The sequence below is a fragment of the Pongo pygmaeus genome, chromosome 10 (genome assembly GCF_028885625.2).
Source record: "Pongo pygmaeus isolate AG05252 chromosome 10, NHGRI_mPonPyg2-v2.0_pri, whole genome shotgun sequence".
Taxonomy (NCBI): domain Eukaryota; kingdom Metazoa; phylum Chordata; class Mammalia; order Primates; family Hominidae; genus Pongo; species Pongo pygmaeus.
This window is the reverse complement of record NC_072383.2, coordinates 28,538,451-28,564,807: the sequence shown is the minus strand read 5'-3', so window position 1 is coordinate 28,564,807 and position 26,357 is coordinate 28,538,451. Positions and strand designations below refer to the sequence as shown.

General features: G+C 39.3%; 1 protein-coding gene across 1 annotated transcript in view; it reads right to left on the bottom strand.

Moving 5' to 3' along the window:
- SMCO2 (single-pass membrane protein with coiled-coil domains 2) overlaps window positions 1-26,101 on the bottom strand; it is a 37,913-nt gene extending 11,812 nt beyond the window's left edge. Inside the window, 5 exon segments of the mRNA XM_054442912.2 lie at window positions 1,524-1,611; window positions 20,995-21,144; window positions 21,805-21,932; window positions 23,843-23,942; window positions 25,968-26,101. Of these exon segments, the coding sequence (XP_054298887.1) occupies window positions 1,524-1,611; window positions 20,995-21,144; window positions 21,805-21,932; window positions 23,843-23,942; window positions 25,968-26,101 (600 nt within the window).
- Between the last annotated feature and the right edge of the window lie 256 nt (window positions 26,102-26,357).

Sequence of the window (26,357 nt, the reverse complement as noted above, 5' to 3'; positions counted from 1 at the left end):
GTTGTTTTTAATGTGTACACAAAACTGTGTATCCCCAGCACAGAGAATTTCCATATATGTGTGTGATGCCTTCCTCTTGCATATTATTCCAAACTCCTCCCTTTAAAAAAATCTCACTTTCATTTATGTGTGTTTCTCTATCTTTCTCCTCAGTCTTTTGATATTCCTCCCTCCCTCCCCGCACCTGCTACTGAAATCTACATTTTTGTAATACTAACAGCTGGATTTTGGAGGAAATTCTCTAAAGCAGAATATTTCTTGGCTTTTGTCCTCTTCCCTTTTTTATAGTTTGCAATTTCCAAAGCCCAAAGATAGTGAAAAAAACTCTTTCAACTCACGCAAAATAAGATTGTGACTCAAAATGTGGGACTATATCACTTAAAAGTAATTTGTTCCCCAGGCAATAGATCTGCACTGATCTGTAAGTGACTTTTAATATGTAAGAGGTCCAAATAAATGATACCTTCCTTTAATAAAAAAGAATTTTCTCTTTTACTGCTTCCAAAATCTACTCAATTTAAACTCTTGGGCTTGAGTTAAAATTGAAGCTGGCAATTTCAGTTAAAAGAGGTTGTTAGACACGGACTTTTTTCTTTTTCAGGGGCCTTTCTTCAAACCAGAAAAACTATCAGCCAGGACTCTGAAATCTAACTTGTGTCACAAGTTGATCGCTACCTTTCAGCTCTAATATTCTATTACTAATAAGAAAATGGAACATTAGGCTGGGTGCGGTAGCTCACGCCTGTAATCCCAGCACTTTGGGAGGCTGAGGCGGGCAGATTCCTTGAGACCAGGAGTTCAAGATCAGCCTGGCCAACATGATGAAACCCCATCTCTACTAAAATTACAAAAATTAGCCGGACATGGTGGCACACACCCATAATCCCAGCTACTCAGGAGGCTGAGGCATGAGAATTGCTTGAACCCAGGAGGTGGAGATTGCAATGAGCCGAGATCGTGCCATGGCACTCCAGCCTGGGGCAATAGAGTGAGACTCTGTCTCAAAAAAAAAAAAAAAGGAAAGAAAACGGAAAATTAAACCTTTATTTGAGAAGAGTCTATAAGAAGTGTGAGTAGACACAACATCAGGAAAACTCTGGAGACTGTGAACACCAACACAAGAACTCTTCATGGGGCATCCAAGACAAACACAGGTAGATCCCTTGCACTCTAAGGATGCAGTTTTTGACAAATATTTATTTCCTGGATGTATTCTCTGTACTGTTAGGTGCTGACATACAAAGATTAAGAAAACCAATTCTCCCTTAAGGTACTCATCTTAAGGTGGCATTAACATAGAGTTTCTTGGTAGCCGAGTTTCTAGGTAAAGTAGAAAAGTCTAGGCTTTTTGTGTCATCAGAGAAAAGCGGTGTTACTCAGGAAAAGGGTGCTCAGACGTGACCACCAGAGAGCACTCCTGCTTATGAGTCTTACTTCTTGTTATTGCCTATTAACAATAGAAGGGTAGTAGGGAAAGAAATGACACAAATCCCCAACCTCTCAGTCTTTCCCAAGTCTCTAGCTTAACTCAGCGTCCCTTGATCAAGGTCAGGGCCCCGGTCCTCCAGCTTTTCAATTTGATCCTTCAGGGTCAGCATGTCTTTTAATAAGCTGCAAACAGACCAAGATACTAAGTCCTGCAGATTAAGAAAAATCACCCAAGAGTGGAGGCAATTTTGATCTTTCAAAAATGAAATACCATTCCCATATAAAAGGATGCTTTGGTAGTGCTTGTATTGCAATGGGAAGTAAATGAAATTCAAACAAGTAAAAAGTACTCTAAGTAATCTAGATAATATTAAAGAGATACGAGGCCTAACTGGACACAGGAGCTGAAAATTAAAAGCGTTAAAATGTAAGTTTATAAAATTTCTAGAAAAAAACACAGAAAACTTGGGGGACATAAGATTAGGAGAAGAGTTCTTAGGCTTAACATCAATTGTATAATCTGTAAGAGGGAAAATTGATAATTGAACCTCATCAAAATTAAAACCTTTAGTTTAGCCAAAGACCCTGTTAAATGGATGAAAAGACAAATTACACACTGGGAAAAATATTTGCTTAGCACATATATGGCAAAGGCCTTGTATCTAGACTATATAAAAATCTCGAAAAAAGCTCAACATTAAAAAAAACCTATCCAATTAGCAAATGAGCAAAAGGCATGCATAGACATTTCATCAAGAGGCTATATAGATAGCAAATAAACATACAAAAAGATAGTCAATACTTATTAGCCATTAGAGAAATGCAAATTAGTACTACAATGATACATCACTACATACTTGTCACAATGGCAAAAAAAAATAAAATAAAATAAAAAGAAAAGAATAGTGATAACACCAAATGCTAGTGAGGATGTGGAGAAACTCGATCATTCATAAACTGGTGGTGGAAATACAAAAGGTTTCAGCCACTCTGGAAAATTGTTTGGCAGTTCCTGTCAAAACTTAAAATTGACTTACCATATGACCCACCAATTTCATCCTTGGGTAATTATCCCAGAGAAATGAAGACTTATTTCCCATAGTACACGTATGTTCAAAGCAGCTTTATTCATAATAGTCCCAAACTGGAAATTACATGTTTGTCCTTTAGTGGATGAATGGTTAAACACACTGCATAGATTCATATCATGGAAGACTACTCAGCAATGAAAAGGAAGGAAAGATCAATACATGCGAAAATTTGGATAAACCTCAAAAAAATTATCCTGAGTGAAAAAAAGCCAGTCTCAGAAGGACAAACTGCATGATTTCACTTATGTAGCATTCATGAAATAGCATAATTATAGACATGTGGAACAGATTTGTGGTTGCCAGGGGTTAGGGATGGGTGGGAAGAAATGTATGTATAAAGGGGTAACACAAGTGCATCTTATGCAATGATTCAGTTGAGGATCTGATTGTCATGGTCATGCAAGGCTACACATCTCATAAAATTGCACAGAACTATACACATACAGATGAGTGCATGTATAAATGGTGAAGTCTGAATAAGCTCTCTAGATTGTACTAATGTCATTTTCTTGGTTTTGATGGTATACCCAAGTTAGGCAAGATGTTACCATTCAGGAAAGCTGAAAATAAGGGTTCCTTGTATATATATTTTTGAAACCTCCTATGAATCTATAATTATTTCAAAATAAAAAGTTAAAAATAAAAATGGACGCATAGGTAAAGAGGGTTGTAAAAGAAAAAAGGAGGAGAATATAGAAGAATAATGTGACTAGTTTCATATTCACCTTCTAGTTTTTGGTCTACAGGTCTCTGCAAACTGTAAAGCCCTCTGGCCCAAATACTTTATAACATTAATTCGGAAGGTATTTGTTCAGCATTTACTATGTGCCAGGTATTATGCTGAATGCTGATGATTAAAATAGAGAATAGTATAAGCAAGGTCTTTGCGCTTTTGAAGATTATAATGTAATGTGGATTTGCAGGCAGACAAGGAAGTCCATCAAAAATTAGAATATTACTAATGTTTTGGGTACTTCTGCTTTCAATCAACATGGAGTAACAGGAATTGGATTTAGCCTCCCATTTTAAACAATTTTAAACTTGAAAAGAATATATGAGACAATGGTTTTCAGACGTTGAACAACAGACAGTGCAGGACGTGGATCCCTCAGGTGGTAAACAAGTGAGATGGGCTCTATAGTTACTTCAGGTTACTCCTGGAAAGAGTTTCTGGACTTCAAGTCAGAGAAAGGGGATGCAGGAGGAGGCTGGTAGTCTCCATGAGTTGAGAAGATGAAGTTAGAAGCTCAGGGAGGCCACAGGGAGTAGATTTGCCCAGCAGAGTGCCAAAGAGGAGAGAGCTGCACAGAGAAAAAGCTCCAGAGATGTTCCCACTTGAGAAAGCCCCACTTGGGCCTTCAGCTGAGGCACTGGTTAGCACATAGGTGTGATAAAACTACTTGAAATAGGAGGGAAATCATAGCAGATTGAAGTGGGCAGAACAATCTCTGAAGATCAAGTAGTGCTGAGAATAATTGCCAGAGTGGAAAACTCTTGTAATACACAAGTCATCAGGTAGAATACTCAGAAGGTATTGTTTCAATAGTGGAGCCATATTAGTCCTAGACTAAAGGCTGCTTTGGTCCTGCCCTGCAACGATTAAAAGCAATCCTCAAAAGGGTCAAACCACTTCTAAGTAATTTAACTGTGTTCCAGAACAAAGCTCAAAATTTAAATGTACACACAAATGTCTCAAGAATACTCAAAACCAAATGAGGTACAATTGACAATGTCTGGCATTTAATAAAGAATTACTAGGCATGCAAAGAAGCAGGAAGCAACAGTCTATATGCTTATAAAAGCCTGGGTGCAGTGGCTCACACCTGTAATCCCAGCACTTTGGGAGGCTGAGGTGGGCCGATTGCCTGAGGTCAGGAGTTCAAGACCACCCGGCCAACATGGTGAAACCCCATCTCTACTAAAAATACTAAAAAAATTAGCCAGGTATGGTGGCACGTGCCTATAATCCCAGCTACTCAGGAAGCCAAGAATTTCTTGAACCCAGGAAGTGGAGGTTGCAGTGAGCGAAGATTGCACCACTGCACTCCAGCCTAGGTGACAGAGTGAGACTCTATCTCAAAAAAAAAAAAACTTAAAAAAATAAATAGAGGCGGTATTAAAAATGATTAGATGATAGAATTAGTAGATAAGGTTATTTTAAAAGTTATAATTATATTTTATTGTCCAAGAAGGTAAAGAAAAACATGAGTACATTTAGGAGAGATATGAAAGATAGAAAAAAGACCCAGATCAAACTTCTACAGACACAAACTACAATGTCTGAGATGAAAAATACACTGGAAGGGATTAATGTTATATCAGATACTGCAGAACCAAAAGATTAGTGAATTTTAAGATGTAGTGATAGAAAGTCTTTGAAATGAAACACAGAAAGAAAAGAGTTAGAGAAAAAAAAGCCCAGAACATCAGTGAGTTATGGGTTATGAGACAACCTAAAGTGGCCTAAAACACATGTAATTAAAATCCTTGATGGTGAGAAGAGGGAACAGAAAAAAATATTTAAAGAAATAATGGCTCAAATTTTCCAAATTTAAACTACAAACTTGCAGAGCCATAAGGCACAACAGAACTCAACAAAAGAAAAATTAAGAAAACTATATGAAGGTCGATCATATAAAAATGATTAAAAACTATATATATATTATCTATAATTATATTATATATTATATATTATATAGAATTATATTATATATAATATATATAATTATATTATATAGAATTATATTATATATAATATATATAATTATATTATATAGAATTATATTATATATAATATATATAATTATATTATATATAATATATATAATTATTATAAAATATATAATTATATATAATTATATATATAATATTATATTATATATATTTTATATATAATTATATTACATATATTACATATATATAATTATATATATATAATTTATATAATATAAATTATATATTATATATAATTATATTATATATAAATTATATATTATATATAATTATATTATATATAAATTATACATTATATATAATTATATTATATATAAATTATATATTATATATAATTATATTATATATAAATTATATATTATATATAATTATATTATATATAAATTATATATTATATATAATTATATTATATATAAATTATATATATATATATTTTTTTGAAACGGAGTCTTGCTCTGTCGCCAGGCTGGAGTGCAATGGCGCAATCTTGGCTCACTGCAGCCTCCACCTCCTGGATTCAAGCAATTCTCCTGCCTCAGCCTCCTGAGTAGCTGGGACTACAGGCACATGCTACCACACCCAGCTAATTTTTGTATTTTTAGTAGAGATGGAGTTTTACCACGTTGGCCAGATTTTTTAAAAATTTTGAAAACAGCTGAGAATAGGGCAAGGAAAATTTTATTTGTAGAAAAATACAGAAGAGAATGACAGCCAACTTCTTGTCAGGCACAACGCAAACCAGATTTCAACAGCATCTTTAAAGTACTGAGAAAAAAATGTCAGTATATAATTATATACTCTGCAAAACTATCTTTACAAAATGAATGCTTTTTTTCAGACATAAAAAGCTAAAAGAACACATCCCCAGTAGAACTGTATCACAGAAGATACTTTTGGGTTTTTGTTTTTTGTTTTTGAGATGGAGTCTTGTGCTGTGGCCCAGGCTGGAGTGCAGTGGAGTGATCTCGGCTCGGCTCACTGCAACCTCTGCCTCCTGGGTTCAAGCAATCTTCCTGCCTCAACCTCCCGAGCAGCAGGGATTACAGGCGCCCAGCTAATTTTTGTATTTTTAGTAGAGACAGGGTTTCACCATGTTGGCCATTTTGGTCTCCAAACAGGTGTGAGCCACCACGCCTGGCCACAGAAAATAGTTTTTAAAAGCCTTTCAACAAAAGGAAAATGATGCCAGATATAGATTGTATGCATACAAATGAATGAAGAGCACTGGTAATAGTAAATATGTGTGTAAATATAAACAATTTTTTTTCTTACTTTAAAAAATCACCTTAAACAATAGTTAATCGTTTAAAGCAAAAAACAAAACAAAACAAAAACCCCTGACATATCATGGGCTTATATTCAGTACAGAAGTAAGATGTACGCCAACAGTAGTGCAAAGGCCGGAAGAACAGACATAGAAGTACAGCATATGTAAGAGGTAAAATATTACTTAAGGCAGATAGTGGTAGTTTAAGAATCATTCTATTTAAGCCAAATTAACTATTTTTAAAAAACAATGAAAAAGGATGGGCACAGTGGCTCACGCCTATAATCTCAGCACTTTAGGAGGCTCATGCAGGGGGATTGCTTGAGGCCAGGAGTTGGAGACCAGCCCGAGCGACATAGTGAGACCCTGTCTTTACCTACACACAAATTTTAAAAATTAGCTGGGCATGATGGTGCAAACCTGTGGTCCCAGCTACTCAGGGAGCTTTAGGTGGGAGGACCGCTTGAGCCCAGGAGTTCAAGGCTGCAGTGAACTATGATCAATCACCACTGCACGCCAGCCTGGGTGACAGAGCAAGACTGTCTCAAAAAAGAAAAAAACAAAGAAAAAGATAAATAAATCATTTATAATGATAAAGGGATCATTTCTTCAAAAAGTCATAATAGTCCCAACATTCATGCAACTAAAACCAGAGCCTCTAAGTACCTGAAGTAAAAACTGATAGCTCTGCAAGCAGAAATAGACATATCTACAGTTACAGTTGGAGATTTCAACACTCCTCTATTGATCATCTATAGAAGTAAAGAGAAAATCCATAAGTACCTGGAAGACTTGGATAACACTATCAACCAACCTGACCTGATTGATATTTGTAGACTACTCTACTCAAACAATAGTAGAATATACATTCTACTATTGTATTGCACACATATCATTTACCAAGATAGACCATATACAGAGCCATAGAACATGTCTCAATACATTTAAAGGAGTTGGCTGGGCACAATGGTTAACACCAGTAATCCCAGCGCTTTGGGAGGTCAAGAAGGGAGGATTGCTTGAGGCCAGAAGTCCAAGGCTAGCCTGGGCAACATGGCGAAACTTTGTCTCTACAAAAAATACAAAAATTAGCTGGGCCTGGTGGTGTGCACCTGTAGTCCCAACTACTAGGGAGGCAGAGGTGGAAGGATTGCTTGAGCCTTGGAGGTTGAGCAGTGAGCTGTGATTGTGCCACTGCACTCCAGCCTGGGCAACAGAGCGAGACCTTATCTCAAAAAAGAAAAAAATTAAAAGGAGTCAAGTAACATAAAATTTGTTCTTTGGTCACAATGGACTTAACTGAGAAGTCAGTAAGAGAACGGTATCTGGAAGATCTCTACATACCTGGAAACTAAAATACACTTTAAATAATCCATGGGTTGGCCAGGCGTGGTGGCTCATGCCTGTAATCCAAGCACTTTGGGAGGCCAATGTGGGCGGATCACCTGAGGTCAGGAGTTCAAGACCAGCCCGGCCAACATGTTGGAACCCTGCCTCTACCAAAAATATAAAAATTAGCCAGGCATGGTGGCGAATGCCTGTAATCCCAGCTGCTCGAGAGGCTGAGCAGGAGAAATGCTTGAACCTGGGAGGCAGAGGCTGCAGTGAGCCAAGATCATGCTATTGCACTCCAGCTTGGGCTGATGGAGATGGAGCGAGACTCCATCTCAAAATATAAAACATTAAAATATCTTTACATATATAAAAATAATCCATGGGTCAAAGAAGAGATCAAAAGGGACATTAGAATGTATTTTGAGCTGATTGAAAATGAAAACACAATATATAAAAATCAGTTTGATGCAGTGGAAACAGTGCTTACGGGGAAGTGCAGAGCACTAACTGATTATTATAATAGAAAAAGACAAGAGATTTCAAATCAATGACCCAAAGTTCACCTCATGAAATTAGAAAGAGGATAGCAACATAAGCCTAAAGTCAGCAGAAGAAAGGACATAATTAAAAAAAAAAAAAAAGCAGAATCAAATGAAAAAATTTCAAAAAACCAGAAAAACAACAGCAAAAAACCCAATGAAATCAAAAGCTGGGTCTTTTAGCAAATGAAAAAATGTATAGATCTCTATCCAGACTGATACAACAAAAAGAAAAGAAGACACAAATATTCAATTACAGGAATAAGTGAGGGGACATCAATACAGATGCTAAAGACATAATAAGGGAATGTTATGGATAACTTTATGTCAATATATTTCACAACTTTGATAAAATGGGTGCATTGTTTGAAAGGTATGATCAACTTAATATCTTCAGCAATATATCCTGAATAGCCGTATTACATCTATTAAAGAAATTAATAGATAGAAAATAAAGTTCATAAATTAAATTTTTAATTAAAAACCTTACCACAAAGAAATTTCCAGGCAATACAGCTTCCCTGGTGAATCCAATCCCACATTTAAGGAAGAAATTATACCACTTCTACACAAACTTAGCCAGAAAACCAAATAGGTCAGGGGAAAATCCTAATGGTTTTCTATATGGCAAGTGTTATTCTGATACTAAAACTAGACATTACAAGAAAAGAAAATTGTAGGGCAATACCCCTCCAGGAGGAACTCTCCATTAGAGGGAAAAGGTAAGAGATCCCCAGTGGTCCACATTCAACTTCTGCAATCCTAGCCACAGGAGAGTTCCTCAGCCTTTGTAGGCCCTGAGACCAGTATAGGGAGCTATCTGGAGTCCATGTGATGACTGTTTCAGACAAAGTTTGTCAGGAGTCTTACACACCCACTGAGACCAAAGCAACTGCAGCATGGCACCATTTTGAGAGCCCAGCAGCCACAGACTACCTCCTGCCTTGGGGCCCAATAGCCCCCGCATCTCCACATCCCTGAAGCCCTGCTGACATCCCTCTACACGCACCCAGACGGCTGCAGTATCACAATGCCAACTGAACCCAGCATGTAGTCAGGTCCCCAGAACTCTAGCTCAAGCAGTGTATTACACCCAGGGAACAGGGTAAGGAAGGCTGCCCCAAGGACAAAGGGAGCCAAAGTTTGGGCTTCCCAGAGCCTGAGGTCTCTGCCACTGACAGTGTGTTAGTCTGTTCTTGCACTGCTATAAAGAAATACCTGAGATCAGGTAATTTATAAAGAAAAGAGGTATATTTTGGCCCATGGTTCTGTAAGCTGTACAGGCATGGCACCAATATCTGCTTGGCTCCTGGTAAGGGCCTCAGGAAGCTTACAATCATAGTGGAAGATGAAGGGGAGCCAGCGTATCACATGGTGACAGCAGGAGCGAAAGAGAGAGAGGGGGGAGAGGTGCCACATTCTTTTAAACAACGAGATCTCATGTCAACTTGGATCAAGAACTCACTCATTATCCTGAGGACAGCACCAAGCCATTCATGAGGGATCTGCCCCTGTGACTTAAACACCTCCCACTAGGCCCACCTCCAACATAGGAGATCACATTTCAAAATGAGATTGGGTGAGGACAGACATCCAAACCATACGGGTGCCAAGTTGACAAGGGGTTGACTTGTGATAGTTAATACTAGATGTCAACTTGACTGGATTGAGGGATGCTTAGATGGCTGGGAAGTCCACTCCACTAGCCACTACTGGCACCTGTGCATGCCACCCAGGGGCCTGAGGAGCCATTGTTCCTGAGTGTGTCTGTGAAGGTGTTGCTAGAGGAGACTGACATTTGAGTCAGTGGACTGGGAGAGGAAGACCCACCCTCAGTGTGAGTGGACACCATCCAATCGGCTGCCAGAACAGCTGGAACAAGGCAGGCGGAAAAGGGGGAAGAAACAGCTTGCTTGCTGAGTCTGCTCACTCTCTCTCCTTCTGTGCCATGCTGGACTCTTGCTTCCTCTCCTTTTGCCCTTGGATATCAGCCTCCAGGTTCTTTGGCCTTTGGATTATAGGACTTGCACCAGTTGCTTTCCAGGGGCTCTTGGGCCTGCAGCCACAGACTGAAGGCTATGCTGTTGGCTGCCCTGGTTTTGAGGCTTTTCGACTTGGACTGAGGCATGCTACTGGCTTCTCTCTTTCCCCAGCTTCCAGACAGCGTATCGTGGGACTTCACATGTGTATTAGTCTGTTCTCATGCTACTAGTAAAGACATACGTGAGACTGGGTAATTTATGAAGGAAGGATGTTTTAATGGACTTACAGTTCCACACGGCTGGGGAAGCCTCACAATCATGGTGGAAGATGAAGGAAGAGCAAAGGGACGTCTTACATGGTGGCAGGCAAGAGAGGGCTTGTGTAGGGGAACTCCCTTTTATAAAACCATCAGATCTTGTGAACTTATTCACTATCACAAGAAAAGCACAGGAAATACCTGCTCCCATGATTCAGTTACCTCCCACTGGGTCCCTCCCACAACACATGGGAATTATGGGATCTGCAATTCAAGATGAGATTTGGGCGGGGACACAGCCAAACCATATCACCGTGTCATCATAGGAGCCAATTCTCCCTAATAAACTAATGCAGCTATAGATATGGATATATCCTATTGGTGCTGTCTCTCTAGAGAACCCTGACAAATACAGACAGCAACCCTGGAACCTCCAGCAGCAGGGCTGCCTTGCAGCTCCACACACCTTCAGGGGGCCTGGGGACTGGCCCACCTGAGCACCATCCTGGGGCCAGATGACAGGTCCACCCACTAGCCACTACTGGCACCTGTGCATACTACCCAGGGGCCTGAGGAGCAGCCTACCCCACCCACTGCCATCACTGTTGGCACCAGAGCACACTATCCAGGGGCCTAGGTATCAGCCAACCGGGCCTGCCTTTGCCAGCCCATGCACACCATTAGGGGACCTGATGACAGGCCCATCCCACTTATCAGCACCACTGCTGGTATTCTATTGCTGCACTGCCTAGGGGCCTGGGGACTGACTTGCTCCACCAACAGCCACTGACAACCACATACACTATCAAGGGGCTTGACAACAGTCCTGTTCAACCCACCCTGACTGCTGACTGAGCATGCTATCCAGGAGCCTGGTAATCAACTCACTCTGCCTGCCACTATTGGCAGCCATTCGTGCCATCTGAGGCCCTGAGGACAGGTCCACCCTGCCACTGCCACCATCAATAGCACTGGGGACTTGTGTGCATCATTGAGGAGTCTGAGGACAGGCCCGCCCCCCGTGTTGCCAGCACCAGTGCCTGCCACACATCATTTGGGAACCTCAGGACCAACCTGCCCTGCCTGTCATGGCTAGTGCCAACACTTGCCTTCTGTGGGCCTTAGGATGGGCCCTGCCCACTGCCACTGCCTATGTACATTGTTCAAGGGCCTGGTGATAGGCCTACCCTTCCTGCTGCCTGCACCTATGTGTGTTTCCTGGGAGCTTAGGGACCAGCCTGCCTAGCCTACAGCTGCTGCCATCACTGGTATCTACCCATGCATGACTCTTAGGGGCCTGAGGACTGGCCCATCCAGCTCACTGCCATCACTGCTGGCAATGTGTACATGCTGCCTGGGAATCCAAGGATTGGCCTGCTACCACTATTGCTACTGTCAGTGCCACACACAGTGCCCAGGGACATGATGACCCACCTTCTCAGCCACCGCTGCCACTGTCAACAATCAAGCAAGCTGCCTAGAAGCCAAAGATCTGGCCCACCCAGACTCACCACCACTGGTGCATGCATATGCTGCATGGGGACCCGAGGACAGGGTACTCCCACCCTGCTGCCACCACCACTGGCACTTGAGGACCAATCTGCCTAGGGTAACTGTCCCCAGTAAAGTTTGCCACAGCCTCCACAAATAAGCACAGCCTAAGCCACTGACGAACTTACAGATACCACTGACGATGATTACAACCAAAGAAATCATGTAGGGACTACACTAGTATGCCCACCCACCAATAATCAAAGCCAAAGCAACCTACCCAACTAACGCTATAAATACAGCTTTAGGAAAACCTAATCTTTCCCTATGAAAGCCAATGCATAAAATTGGAAGAAGTGACTATTACACCAGATATATAGATATCAATGTAAGAACCAAAGAAACATGAAAAAGGAAGGAAACATGACATCTCCAAAGGAGTGCAATAATTCTCCAGTAACATCCCAATGAAAAGGGAATCTATGAAATGCCTGAAAAAGAATTCAATGTATTGATACTAAAGAAAGTCATTCCGGGAGCCAAGATGGCCGAATAGGAACGGCTCTGGTCTACAGCTCCCAGCATGAGCGATGCAGAAAACGGGTGATTTCTGCATTTCCATCTGAGGTACCGGGTTCATCTCACTAGAGAGTGCCAGACAGTGGGCGCAGGACAGTGGGTGCAGTGCACCGTGAGCGAGCCGAAGCAGGCGAGGCATGCCTCACTCGGGAAGCGCAAGGGGTCAGGGAGTTCCCTTGCCTAGTCAAAGAAAGGGGTGACAGACAGCACCTGGAAAATCGGGCCACTCCCAATCTAATACTGCGCTTTTCCGACGGACTTAAAAAACGGTGCACCAGGAGATTATATCCCACACCTGGCTCGGAGGGTCCTACACCCACGGAGTCTCGCTGATTGCTAGCACAGCAGTCTGAGATCAAACTGCAAGGCAGCAGCGAGGCTGGGGGAGGGGCACCCGCCATTGCCCAGGCTTGCTTAGGTAAACAAAGCAGCCAGGAAGCTCGAACTGGGTGGAGCCCACCACAGCTCAAGGAGGCCTGCCTGCCTCTGTAGGCTCCACCTCTGGGGGCACAGACAAACAAAAAGACAGCAGTAACCTCTGCAGACTTAAATGTCCCTGTCTGACAGCTTTGAAGAGAGCAGTGGTTCTCCCAGCACGCAGCTGGAGATCTGAGAACGGGCAGACTGCCTCCTCAAGTGGGTCCCTGACCCCTGACCCCCGAGCAGCCTAACTGGGAGGCACCCCCCAGTAGGGGCAGACTGACACCTCACACAGCCGGGTACTCCTCTGAGACAAAACTTCCAGAGGAACGATCAGACAACAGCATTCGCAGTTCACAAAAATCCGCTGTTCTGCAGCCACCGCTGCTGGTACCCAGGCAAACAGGGTCTGGAGTGGACCTCTAGCAAACTCCAACAGACCTGCAGCTGAAGGTCCTGTCTGTTAGAAGGAAAACTAACAAACAGAAAGGACATCCACACCAAAAACCCATCTGTACATCACCATCATCAAAGACCAAAAGTAGATAAAACCACAAAGATGGGGAAAAAACAGAGCAGAAAAACTGGAAACTCTAAAAAGCAGAGCACCTCTCCTCCTCCAAAGGAACGCAGCTCCTCACCAGCAACAGAACAAAGCTGGAAGGAGAATGACTTTGATGATTCGAGGGAAGAAGGCTTCAGACGAGCAAACTACTCTGAGCTACAGGAGGAAATTCAAACCAAAGGCAAAGAAGTTGAAAACTTTGAAAAAACTTTAGACGAATGTATAACTAGAATAACCAATACAGAGAAGTGCTTAAAGGAGCTGATGGAGCTGAAAGCCAAGGCTCGAGAACTACGTGAAGAATGCAGAAGCCTCAGGAGCCGATGCGATCAACTGGAAGAAAGGGTATCAGTGATGGAAGATGAAATGAATGAAATGAAGTGAGAAGGGAAGTTTAGAGAAAAAAGAATAAAAAGAAATAAACAAAGCCTCCAAGAAATATGGGACCATGTGAAAAGACCAAATCTACGTCTGATTGGTGTACCTGAAAGTGACGGGGAGAATGGAGCCAAGTTGGAAAACATTCTGCAGGATATTATCCAGGAGAACTTCCCCAATCTAGCAAGGCAGGCCAACATTCAGATTCAGGAAATACAGAGAACGCCACAAAGATACTCCTTGAGAAGAGCAACTCCAAGACACATAATTGTCAGATTCACCAAAGTTTGAATGTAGGAAAAAATGTTAAGGGCAGCCAGAGAGAAAGGTCGGGTTACCCACAAAGGGAAGCCCATCAGACTAACAGAGGATCTCTCAGCAGAAACTCTACAAGCTAGAAGAGAGTGGGGGCCAATATTCAACATTCTTAAGAAAAGAATTTTCAACCCAGAATTTTATATCCAGCCAAACTAAGCTTCATAAGTGAAGGAGAAATAAAATACTTTACAGACAAGCAATGCTGAGAGATTTTGTCACCACTAGGCCTTCCCTAAAACAGCTCCTGAAGGAAGCACTAAACATGGAAATGCGGTACCAGCCACTGCAAAATCATGCCAAATTGTAAAGACCATCGAGGCTAGGAAGAAACTGCATCAACTAACGAGCAAAATAGCCAGCTAATATCATAATGACAGGATCAAATTCACATATAACAATATTAACTTTAAATGTAAATGGACTAAATGCTCCAATTAAAAGACACAGACTGGCAAATTGGATAAAGACTCAAGACCCATCAGTGTGCTGTGTTCAGGAAACCCATCTCACGTGCAGAGACACACATAGGATCAAAATAAAAGGATGGAGGAAGATCTACCAAGCAAATGGAAAACAAAAAAAGGCAGGGGTTGCAATCCTAGTCTCTGATAAAACAGACTTTAAACCAGCAAAGATCAAAAGAGACAAAGAAGGCCATTACATAATGGTAAAGGGATCAATTCAACAAGAAGAGCTAACTATCCTAAATATATATGCACCCAATACAGGAGCACCCAGATTCATAAAGCAAGTCCTGAGTGACCTACAAAGAGACTTAGACTCCCACACAATAATAATGGGAGACTTTAACACCCCACTGTCAACATTAGACAGATCAACGAGACAGAAAGTTAACAAGGATACCCAGGAATTGAACTCAGCTCTGCACCAAGTGGACCTAATAGACATCTACAGAACTCTCCACCCCAAATCAACAGAATATACATTTTTTTCAGCACCACACCACACCTATTCCAAAATTGACCACATACTTGGAAGTAAAGCTCTCCTCAGCAAATGTAAAAGATCAGACATTATAACAAACTGTCTCTCAGACCACAGTGCAATCAAACTAGAACTCAGGATTAAGAAACTCACTCAAAACCACTCAACTACATGGAAACTGAACAACCTGCTCCTGAATGACTACTGGGTACATAATGAAATGAAGGCAGAAATAAAGATGTTCTTTGAAACCAACGAGAACAAAGACACAACATACCAGAATCTCTGGGACACATTCAAAGCAGTGTGCAGAGGGAAATTTATAGCACTAAATGCCCACAAGAGAAAGCAGGAAAGATCCAAAATTGACACCCTAACATCACAATTAAAAGAACTAGAAAAGCAAGAGCAAACACATTCAAAAGATAGCAGAAGGCAAGAAATAATTAAAATCAGAACAGAACAGAAGGAAATAGAGACACAAAAAACCCTTCAAAAAATTAATGAATCCAGGAGCTGGTTTTTCGAAAGGATCAACAAAATTGATAGACTGCTAGCAAGACTAATAAAGAAGAAAAGAGAGAACAATCAAACAGACACAATAAAAAATCATAAAGGGGATATCACCACCGATCCCACAGAAATACAAACTACCATCAGAGAATACTACAAACACCTCTATGCAAATAAACTAGAAAATCTAGAAGAAATGGATAAATTCCTCGACACATACACCCTCCCAAGACTAAACCAGGAAGAAGTTGAATCTGTGAACAGACCAATAACAGGATCTGAAATTGTGGCAATAATCAATAGCTTACCAACCAAAAAGAGTCCAGGACCAGATGGATTCACAGCCGAATTCTACCAGAGGTACAAGGAGGAACTGGTACCATTCCTTCTGAAACTATTCCAATCAATAGAAAAAGAGGGAATCCTCCCTAACTCATTTTATGAGGCCAGCATCATCCTGATACCAAAGCCGGGAAGAGACACAACCAAAAAAGAGAATTTTAGACCAATATCCTTGATGAACATTGATGCAAAAATCCTCAATAAAATACTGGCAAACCAAATCCAGCAGCACATCAAAAAGCTTATCCACCATGATCAAGTGGGCTTCATCCCTGGGATGGAAGCCTGGTTCAATATATGCAAATCAATAAATGTAATCCAGCATATAAACAGAACCAAAGACAAAAACCACATGATTATCTCAACAGATGCAGAAAAGGCCTTTGACAAAATTCAACAACCTTCATGCTAAAAACTCTGAATAAATTAGATATTGATGGGACGTATCTCAAAATAATAAGAGCTATCTATGACAAAGCCACAGCCAATATCATACTGAATGGGCAAAAACTAGAAGCATTCCCTTTGAAAACTGGCACAAGACAGGGATGCCCTTTCTCACCACTCCTATTCAACATAGTGTTGGAAGTTCTGGCCAGGGCAATCAGGCAGGAGAAGGAAATAAAGGGTATTCAATTAGGAAAAGAGGAAGTCAAATTGTCCCTGTTTGCACATGACATGATTGTATATCTATAAAACCCCATTGTCTCAGCCCAAAATCTCCTTAAGCTGATAAGCAACTTCAGCAAAGTCTCAGGATAAAAAATCAATGTACAAAAACCACAAGCATTCTTATACACCAATAACAGACAAACAGAGAGCCAAATCGCGAGTGAACTCCCATTCACAGTTGCTTCAAAGAGAATAAAATACCTAGGAATCCAACTTACAAGGGATGTGAAGGACCTCTTCAAGGAGAACTACAAACACTGCTCAAGGAAATAAAAGAGGATACAAACAAATGGAAGAACATTCCATGCTCATGGCTAGGAAGAATCAATATCATGAAAATGGCCATACTGCCCAAGGTAATTTATAGATTCAATGCCATCCCCATCAAGCTACCAATGACTTTCTTGACAGAATTGGAAAAAACTACTTTAAAGTTCATATGGAACCAAAAAAGAGCCCGTATTGCCAAGTCAATCCTAAGCCAAAAGAACAAAGCTAGAGGTATCACGCTACCTGACTTCAAACTATACTACAAGGCTACAGTAACCAAAACAGCATGGTACTGGTACCAAAACAGAGATCTAGATCAATGGAACAGAACGGAGCCCTCAGAAATAATGCCGCATATCTACAACTATCTGATCTTTGACAAACCTGACAAAAACAAACAATGGGGAAAGGATTCCCTATTTAATAAATGGTACTGGGAAAACTGGCTAGCCATATGGAGAAAGCTGAAACTGGATTCCTTCCTTACACCTTATAGAAAAATCAATTCAAGATGGATTAAAGACTTAAACGTTAGACCTAAAACCATAAAAACCCTAGAAGAAAACCTAGGCATTACCATTCAGGACATAGTCATGGGCAAGGACTTCATGTCTAAAACACCAAAAGCAATGGCAACAAAAGCCAAAATTGACAAATGGGATCTAATTAAACTAAAGAGCTTCTGCACAGCAAAAGAAACTACCCTCAGAATGAACAGGCAACCTACAAAATGGGAGAAAATTTTCGCAACCTAGTCATCTGACAAAGGACTAATATCCAGAATCTACAATGAACTCAAACAAATTTACAAGAAAAAAACAAACAACCCCATCAAAAAGTGGGCGAAGGACATGAACAGACACTTCTCAAAAGAAGACATTTATGCAGCCAAAAAACACATTGAAAAAATGCTCACCATCACTGGCCATCAGAGAAATGCAAATCAAAACCACAATGAGATACCATCTCACACCAGTTAGAATGGTGATCATTCAAAAGTCAGGAAACAACAGGTGCTGGAGAGGATGTGGAGAAATAGGAACACTTTTACACTGTTGGTGGGACTGTAAACTAGTTCAACCATTGTGGAAGTCAGTGTGGCGATTCCTCAGGGATCTAGAACTAGAAATACCATTTGACCCAGCCATCCCATTACTGGGTATATACCCAAAGGACTATAAATCATGCTGCTATAAAGACACATGCACATATATGTTTATTGCAGCACTATTCACAATAGCAAAGACTTGGAACCAACCCAGATGTCCAACCATGATGGACTGGATTAAGAAAATGTGGCACATATACACCATGGAATACTGTGCAGCCATAAAAAATGATGAGTTCATGTCCTTTGTAGAGACATGGATGAAATTGGAAATCATCATTCTCAGTAAACTATCATAAGAACAAAAAACCAAACTCCACATATTCTCACTCATAGGTAAGAATTGAACAATGAGAACACATGGACACAGGAAGGGGAACATCACACTCTGGGGACTGTTGTGGGGTGGGGGAAGCGGGGAGGGATAGCTTTAGGAGACATACCTAGTGCTAAATGACAAGTTAATGGGTGCAGTGCACCAGCATGGCACATGTATACATATGTAACAAACCTGCGCATTGTGTACATGTACCCTAAAACTTAAAGTATAACAATAATAAATAAAAATTAAAAAAAAATAGAATCTTTTGTTTCCAGGTACTGGAATCTGTCATTTGAAAATATTGTATTTAAAAAAAAAAAAAAGAAAGTCAGTGAGATATAAGAGAACACAGGTAGGCAATACAAAGAAGTCAACAAAACAATTCATGATCTGAGTCAAACAGAAATTCTAAGACTGAAGAATTCAATGAATGAAATAAAAATATAATAAAGAGCTTAAATAATAGACTAGATCAAGCAGAAGAAAACATTTCTAAACTTTGAAGACAGGTGTTTTGAAATAACCCAATCAGCCAAAAAAAGAAAAAGAATAAAAAAGAATGAAGAAAGCCCTACCTGACATATGGGACACCAAAAGGAAACCAAATATTTGGATATTAGGAGTTCCAGAGAGAGAATAAGTGGGCAAAAGCATTAAAAAAAATTTAATGAAATAATAGCTAAAAACTTCCAAAGTCTTGCAAGAGATAGACATTCAAATACAGAAAACACAAAGAACCCCAAATAGATTTGTATCAAAAAAGTCTTCTCCAAGGCTCATGACAGGCAAACTGTGAAAATCAAAGACAAAGAGAGAATTCTAAAAACAGCAAAAGAAAAGTGTCTAGTCATATATAAGGGAATCCCCATCAGACTAACAGCAGGTTTCTCAGCAGAAACCTTACAGACAAGGAGAGAATGGGATGATATATTCAAAGTGCTGAGAGAAAAAAAAAAAACAAACAAAAACTGACAGTCAAGAATACTATACCCAGCAAAACTATCTTTCAAAAAATGAAAGAGAAACAAAGTTGTTCCCAGACCAGGAAAAAGTGAGATAATTTATCACCACAAGAAATGCTTAAAGAAATCCTACATCTGGAAATGAAAGAACAAAATCTACAAACATGAAAACTCACAAAAGTATCAAATTCACTGATAGAATAGGTATACAAATGCGAAAGAGACAAAAGTCAAACATTACCACTACAGAAAACCATCAAAATGCAATTATAAACAATAAGAGAGAAAGAAATAAGGATATACAAAACAACCAGAAAGCAATTAACAAAATGACAGGAATAAGTCCTTACTTATCAATAATAACCTTGAATATAAATGGATTACATTACCCATTTAAAAGATACAGAGTGGTTGACTGGTTTTTTAAATGACCCAATTATATGCTGCCTAAAAGAAACTCACTTCACTGTAAAGACACATGTAGACTGAAAGTGAAGAAATTGAAAAAATATTTCATGCAAATAGAAATCAAAAGCAAGCAGGAGTGGCTACACTTAGACTTTAAGTCAAAAACTATAAAAAAAGACAAAGGAGGGTATTATGTAATGATAAAAGGATCAATTTAACAAGAGGATATAACAATTCTAAATACATATGCATCCAACACTGGAGCACCCAGATATATAAAGCAAATACTACTAGATCTAAAGGGAGAGACAGACTTCAATACAATAACAGTGGGGGCTTTAATGCCAGACTCACAGCATTGAACATATCATCTAGGCAAAAAATTAACAAAGAAACATTGGATTTAAACTGCACTTTGGACTAAATGGATCTAACAGACATTTACAGAACATTTAATGCAACAGCTGCAGAATACACCTTCTTCTCATCAGCACGTGGGACATTCTCTGGGATAGACCATGTGTTAGGCCACAATACAAGTCTTAACAAATTTTAAAACATTGAAATCATATCAAGTATCTTCTCAGATTACACTGGAATAAAACTAGAAATCAATACCAAGAGGAACTTTGGAAAATATAGAAATGTATGGAAATTAAACAACATGTTCCTGAATGACCATTGGGTCAAGGAAGAAATTAGGGAAGAAATTAAAATTGCTTGAGACAAATGAAAACAAACAACCTACCACAATTTATCAGAGACATCAAAAGCCCGACAAAGAGGGAAGTTTACAGCAATAAACACCCACATCAAAAAAGTAGAAAGATTTCAAATAAACAATCCAGCAATGCACCTCAAGGAACTAGAAAAGCAAGAACAAACCATCCCATAAATAACAACCCAGCAACCCAATTTTTCAAATGAGCAAAAGATAAACAGATATTTCATCCAAGAAAGTATACCTATGGCCTAAAGACTTTATCATCTTAAGCCCAAAGTTTCCTAAGTTTTTAAAGCTATGAAACTTTCTGCTATTTTATGACCAACCCCAACACCCTACAATTACCTCTTCACTGTGTTTTCTGTTACATTTATTTTTTAAATAATATTGTCAATTTTCTCTGTTCTGTCTATGTAATCAGCTCCAAGTTCTTTCACCTGGAGACCTATCTTTGTGTTCCAGTAGTTTAGCTTGAGGAACATGCCCTTCAGACACCTGCAGAAATGTTATGGTGATCATTTTCAAAGCAGAAAATGGGAAACAACTCATATAGCCTGAAACGCTCTTCCTTTGAATAGCGAGTTGATCTGTTTAGTCTTCCTTGTCACCAAAATGGGCCAGGTGGGCACACAGGCCTCAAGAAAAGAAGTTTGGGTATTTATTTGATATCCACTTTACAGATCTTTAAAGACTCTATAAAACAAAGCATATTTTATGTTTAATAAAAAAAGATATATTTTTAATTTCACTGTGTGGAATGAATGCTAAGTATTGATATTAAGATAGTGGTTAAGGGGGAGGAGAAGTATACAATAGGGAAAAGATCCACAAGGGCTTAATAACATACTCTTAATGATAATTATGGTTTTCCTATCTAGAAAATTATCTGAGAAGGTTTAAATATATATTAATTTCAGGCCTCAAAGAAGAGTTTGCTGTTTTCTTTTTTCCCATGCTCTGTCTACATCCCTAAAATGTCCTTACTCCACATTATTGCTAGATCGTGTAGGTAGTTACCTATGCACAGGACTGCTTTATGGTTCAAGACATGTATGGATTTTAAATCTTCCAGACTTTCCCTAAGTTATCTGCTTAAATTTTATTTTCCCCTCCACACATTATTAAATGCCCTGTCTTGCATGTGTCAAGACTTACAATTCAAGGAGGTTCTTCTTTGCAAACTGCAGAGATGTAGATGCTTGAGGGTCCTCATCAACATCTGTTTCTTGCTTATCCTGTTTACTCAGGTCCTGGTCATGCTCAGCCTCTAGCTCCAACATATCCTGGTAAAGATGATGATGGAAGCAAAGCAGAACAAAAGGTTACTACAAGATGTCATGGTTCTTCCAGCCCTACCCAATCCCCCTTTGCTGGGGTCAAGCACATAGTCCTCTCTGAGACTGGAGCTTTCTGATGCATCTGTAAGCTAAGCAGACATGCCCTTCTGCTCTGTCTACAGAGGAAGGCTGAGGCAGGGGCATGGAGAGAATCAGTGTCCACATGGAGAGCTCTTTTCAGTCCTGATAAGTAATCAAATTCCATCTGACCATGGACTCCAAAACTCCACTCAAATTAGATGACTGTTCTGGTCTCTTAAAAAAAATCAATGTCATAAAAAAGAAAAGGTGGCAGGACTATTCTATATTAAGAGAGTCTAAAGAGATATGAAAACCAAACATATTGCATAGATCTTTTTGGGATGCTGGTTTAAAAAATATGGCTGTAAAAGACATTTGGGGGACAATTAAAGAAATTAGAATATTGAGAGAATTGAGATTATTATATTAATGCTAATTTTCCCAGATGTGATAACAGTATTTTGTAGGAGAAAGTTTTATTTTTAGAGATGCTTTCTGAAGTAAACAGGAATGAGATATCATGCTGTCTTTGACCTACTTTTAAGTGGTTCAGAAAGATTCATCTATTTATATACACAAAGATAAAGCCAATGTGACAAATGTGAAAGATTTTTAAATACAGGTGTAGGAATATGGTTAATCATTACATAATTCTAAGTTGACCTTTTATTTAAATTGTTTCATATCAAAAAGAGTTTGGGGCAAAATGCCTGCTCTATGAGTTCGATCAATACAATTTACTTTTTTGTTTCTGTATTCTTTGCCTTGTTCTACAAAAGCATCCAAGACATGTTCTGCTATTTCAAGTCTCTGCATGCAAAAATCGACATGATTTATCCTTGAACACTTCTTTAGTAACTATTTATGAAATGTTTCTTCTGTCCTTTGAAGGAGTTTGATCTGAATTTCCTGTGTTTCACAGAACTATTTTTAAACTGGAAGGAGAAAAGTTTGGAGGAGGGAGAATAGATCAGTTTTTTCTTTAAATGTCTGTGTAAACTACTGGCCAAGTCAATAGAGATAAATAACATTCATGTAACTCTTTACAAATTAGTTTCATGTGCATTATTTATTTTCATTCTCATGTGGCCATTTGTATTTAGTGACTTGCCCAAGGTCATAGAGCATAGAGAGTTAAGTGGTGGCCCCAAACAAGGAATGCCCATGTCCTAATACAGAACTAGGACCCCATGCATATTCTTATTTGGAAAAAGAGTCTTTGCAGATGTAACTAAGAATCTTGATATAAGATTGTCTCAGATTACTTGAATGGGTTCCTAAATCCAATGACAAACATCCTAATGAGAGACAGAAGAGGATAAGACACAGACAAAGACAAGACCATGTGAGGATGAAGACAAGAGACCAGGAGTTACGTAGCTACAAGCCACTGAAGGCCTGGAGTCCCAGAAGCTTGAAGGATTCTCTCCTGGAGGCTGCATTAGGGGTGAATAGCTGAATTCTACTGGAAGATAATCTGTGAGGAGGGGGTATGGTCATATGGTGATTTGGTCATATTGTGATTTGCTCGAAGGTGAGAAATGTCACAGTTATTTCATAAATTCCAGAGGACAAAAATAACATATAATTCACTTTTTTAAAAAAAATTTTTGCATGGGAAGGCTAGTAAGTCCCTCGTGTGGTAACAGCAGCATCCAGTGGGAACAATGCCATATCCCCTGCCTCCCTCCTGATTTCAAGCTTTGAAGTTCTGCACCAATTAGAAGGAAACCCTCAGATATTTTCTTACCACTTTGAGATATGTGGCGTGAAGTTCTTCTCTTCAACCTACTGTGTCATTTAAGTGTCTCTCTTACCCATTTTTCAGTGTCTACCTTGTGAAGGAAGTCAGTTTGAGGGTTTTCGGAGGAAATGTCATCCTCATCATCTGATCTGTCTAAGATGTGGTCCACTTTGATAATTTCCTTTAGCAAACTGCAAGCCACACAATCCAAACAGAGGCTGTTATTATGCCTTTGGGCCAGAGCTTGGGCCTGCCCTACTCCTTTCTAAAGGGAGAACACTGAGATCTTTCCCAGCCGCAGGGAGCACCTGCTATCCTTGTACTGAGTTCTTTCTGTGTGAATAACACCTCACATAGCATATATATCTCACAAGTAGAAATAGAGGAGCTGGATAAATAATAATTGGCTGAATCCATAAATTATTTACCAGTGAGATTCCAAATTCCAAAGTAATTGCAGTTCTGTGCACATGTATGTATAAATGAGTGTGCAAAATCAACAAATAAGTAAATTAATATCCTGTTTTAAAAAGTGGAGTTTAAAAACATTATATGGTTTAAATGGACAGAGAGGAGTAGGTCTACAGTGCCCTCTTGATCTCCACCCCCCAGCTGTCCTCCTCACAATGTTTACTAGCTTCTTTATTTTCAACAGAGATGCTATGCATAAATAAGCAGAGATGTTTATGTATGCATGTATGCGTGTATATATATTATACAGAATAGACCCTTTAAAACATATATGGGAGGATATTTATACACTCCATTCTGTGTATACCTCAAAGCACTTTGAATTTCTTATTTAATAACCTATTTTGGAGTCCATTTCATATTAGCACATACAGAGCTGCTTTGTTTTTAAAATGGCAATATGGTATTCCATTGTGGGGCTGTAAAATAATTTTCCAATCAGTTTTTTTATTAACAGATAGTTAGAATGTTTCCAGTCATTTGCTATCACAAACAATGCTGGAATGAATATCCTTACACATCTACATGTTGTTGTTGTGTATGTGTATAGCATATCTATTGGAAAACCCAAAAAGTAGAACTTCTAGGTCAATAGATACGTATATTCTAAATTTTGATAGATTTTTAACAAAGTATGCTTTAAAGAGGTTGAATCAATTTTCACTCCCAGCAAAAATGTGCCTGTTTCCCACTCCTTGTCTAAATCCATGTGCTATTAAAGTTTTTGATCCTCGCCAACTTGGTATGTTTAAACTGGTATCTCATTTAGTGTTAGTCTCATTTTATGCGTGAGGTTGAGTATCTTTGCCTATGTGTATAAAACTCATTTGTATTTCCTTTTCTAAAATAAGTGTGTTGATAGTCTTTGCCCATTCCCTACCATACTGTTTAACATTTTGCTTAATTAATTAGTACCACACTTATTAATATTTTGCTGGAGAGCCTCTGTGTTCCCTCTTGTATGCTTTCGAATGGGTCACAGTAAATATGTGATATGTGTCTATAAAAGTAGTTCCAAGTCTATGGGATTTGAACCCAGAGGGTGGAGGTGTTGTCAGGGTTGAGGGGGTATTGAGTCACTTCACGTGTAATCTGCTTAGAAAGGGATCCTGGAATCTATACAGATTTAGATAGAATGAATAAATATTGCTTATATGAAAAAACTTATATGAAAAACTGCCCAAAGTTTACAAATGCGTATGCTACTATCTTCAATAAATTATAAATGCATTTAAGAATATCTTTGATATCATAATAGCTTTCTTGCCATATGAGGGATTCTTGGAAAATCTTTTACCTTAAAAATGTTTTCCTAGTTAAAAAGGTGTTAATCATAGCTAAACTAGTATGCATTTTAAACATGTACTAGCAAATGTATATATGTGTTTATACCGCTGTTTGTCCTCCCTCTATGCCAGAAAGTATTTTAAATGGCTTAGATCTTTAGCAAGTGAAGATAATGAAGCCATAAAACAATCCACATATTTTCCCAAATTGAGATTAGAGTCTGAACAACTTTTTTTAATGGGTATCTGTATCTGCCCAGTTTATGACTGTGGGCCCCTTTAGCTTCTCATAAGGCCTACTACAGTAAATATTCATGAGATTAAAATTAGATAAATTATAGCGAAGACTGTCAACCTAGACTCTGAACCTGGAAATCTCATCATTTGCATACTGCTGGCCCAAGAATGTCTGCAGTTGGGACCCTAGAAACTGCTTCTGCAAGCTCAGTTCTGACTTACTCCTGCATTGCACCTTTAGTCACATTGAACTTTTGGAAAAAGCCATTGTTTTTCTCAGTCAACTGTTGTTCCTGGCAGTCCATCGTCATCTACAGAGACATCTCATTACTTAGATTTGTGGGTGTGAGAGCCATTTCTTCGGCACTGTAGGACAATAATGACGACAAGAGGGATTTTATGGCAGAAATGGCAACCACATCCTCTTCGCTGACACCAGACTTCTTCCTCAGGGCATTTGGCTTTAATTCCTCCCCTTTCAAACTCGCTGTTCATCGTAAAGGACCTCAAAACAAGCTCTTAGATTTCTCTTCTCAAGTATATATGAGAAAGACCTGTGTGGCTATCTCCAAGATCACACCTCTTGGCTGGTAAATGTGCGTTTTGAATGCT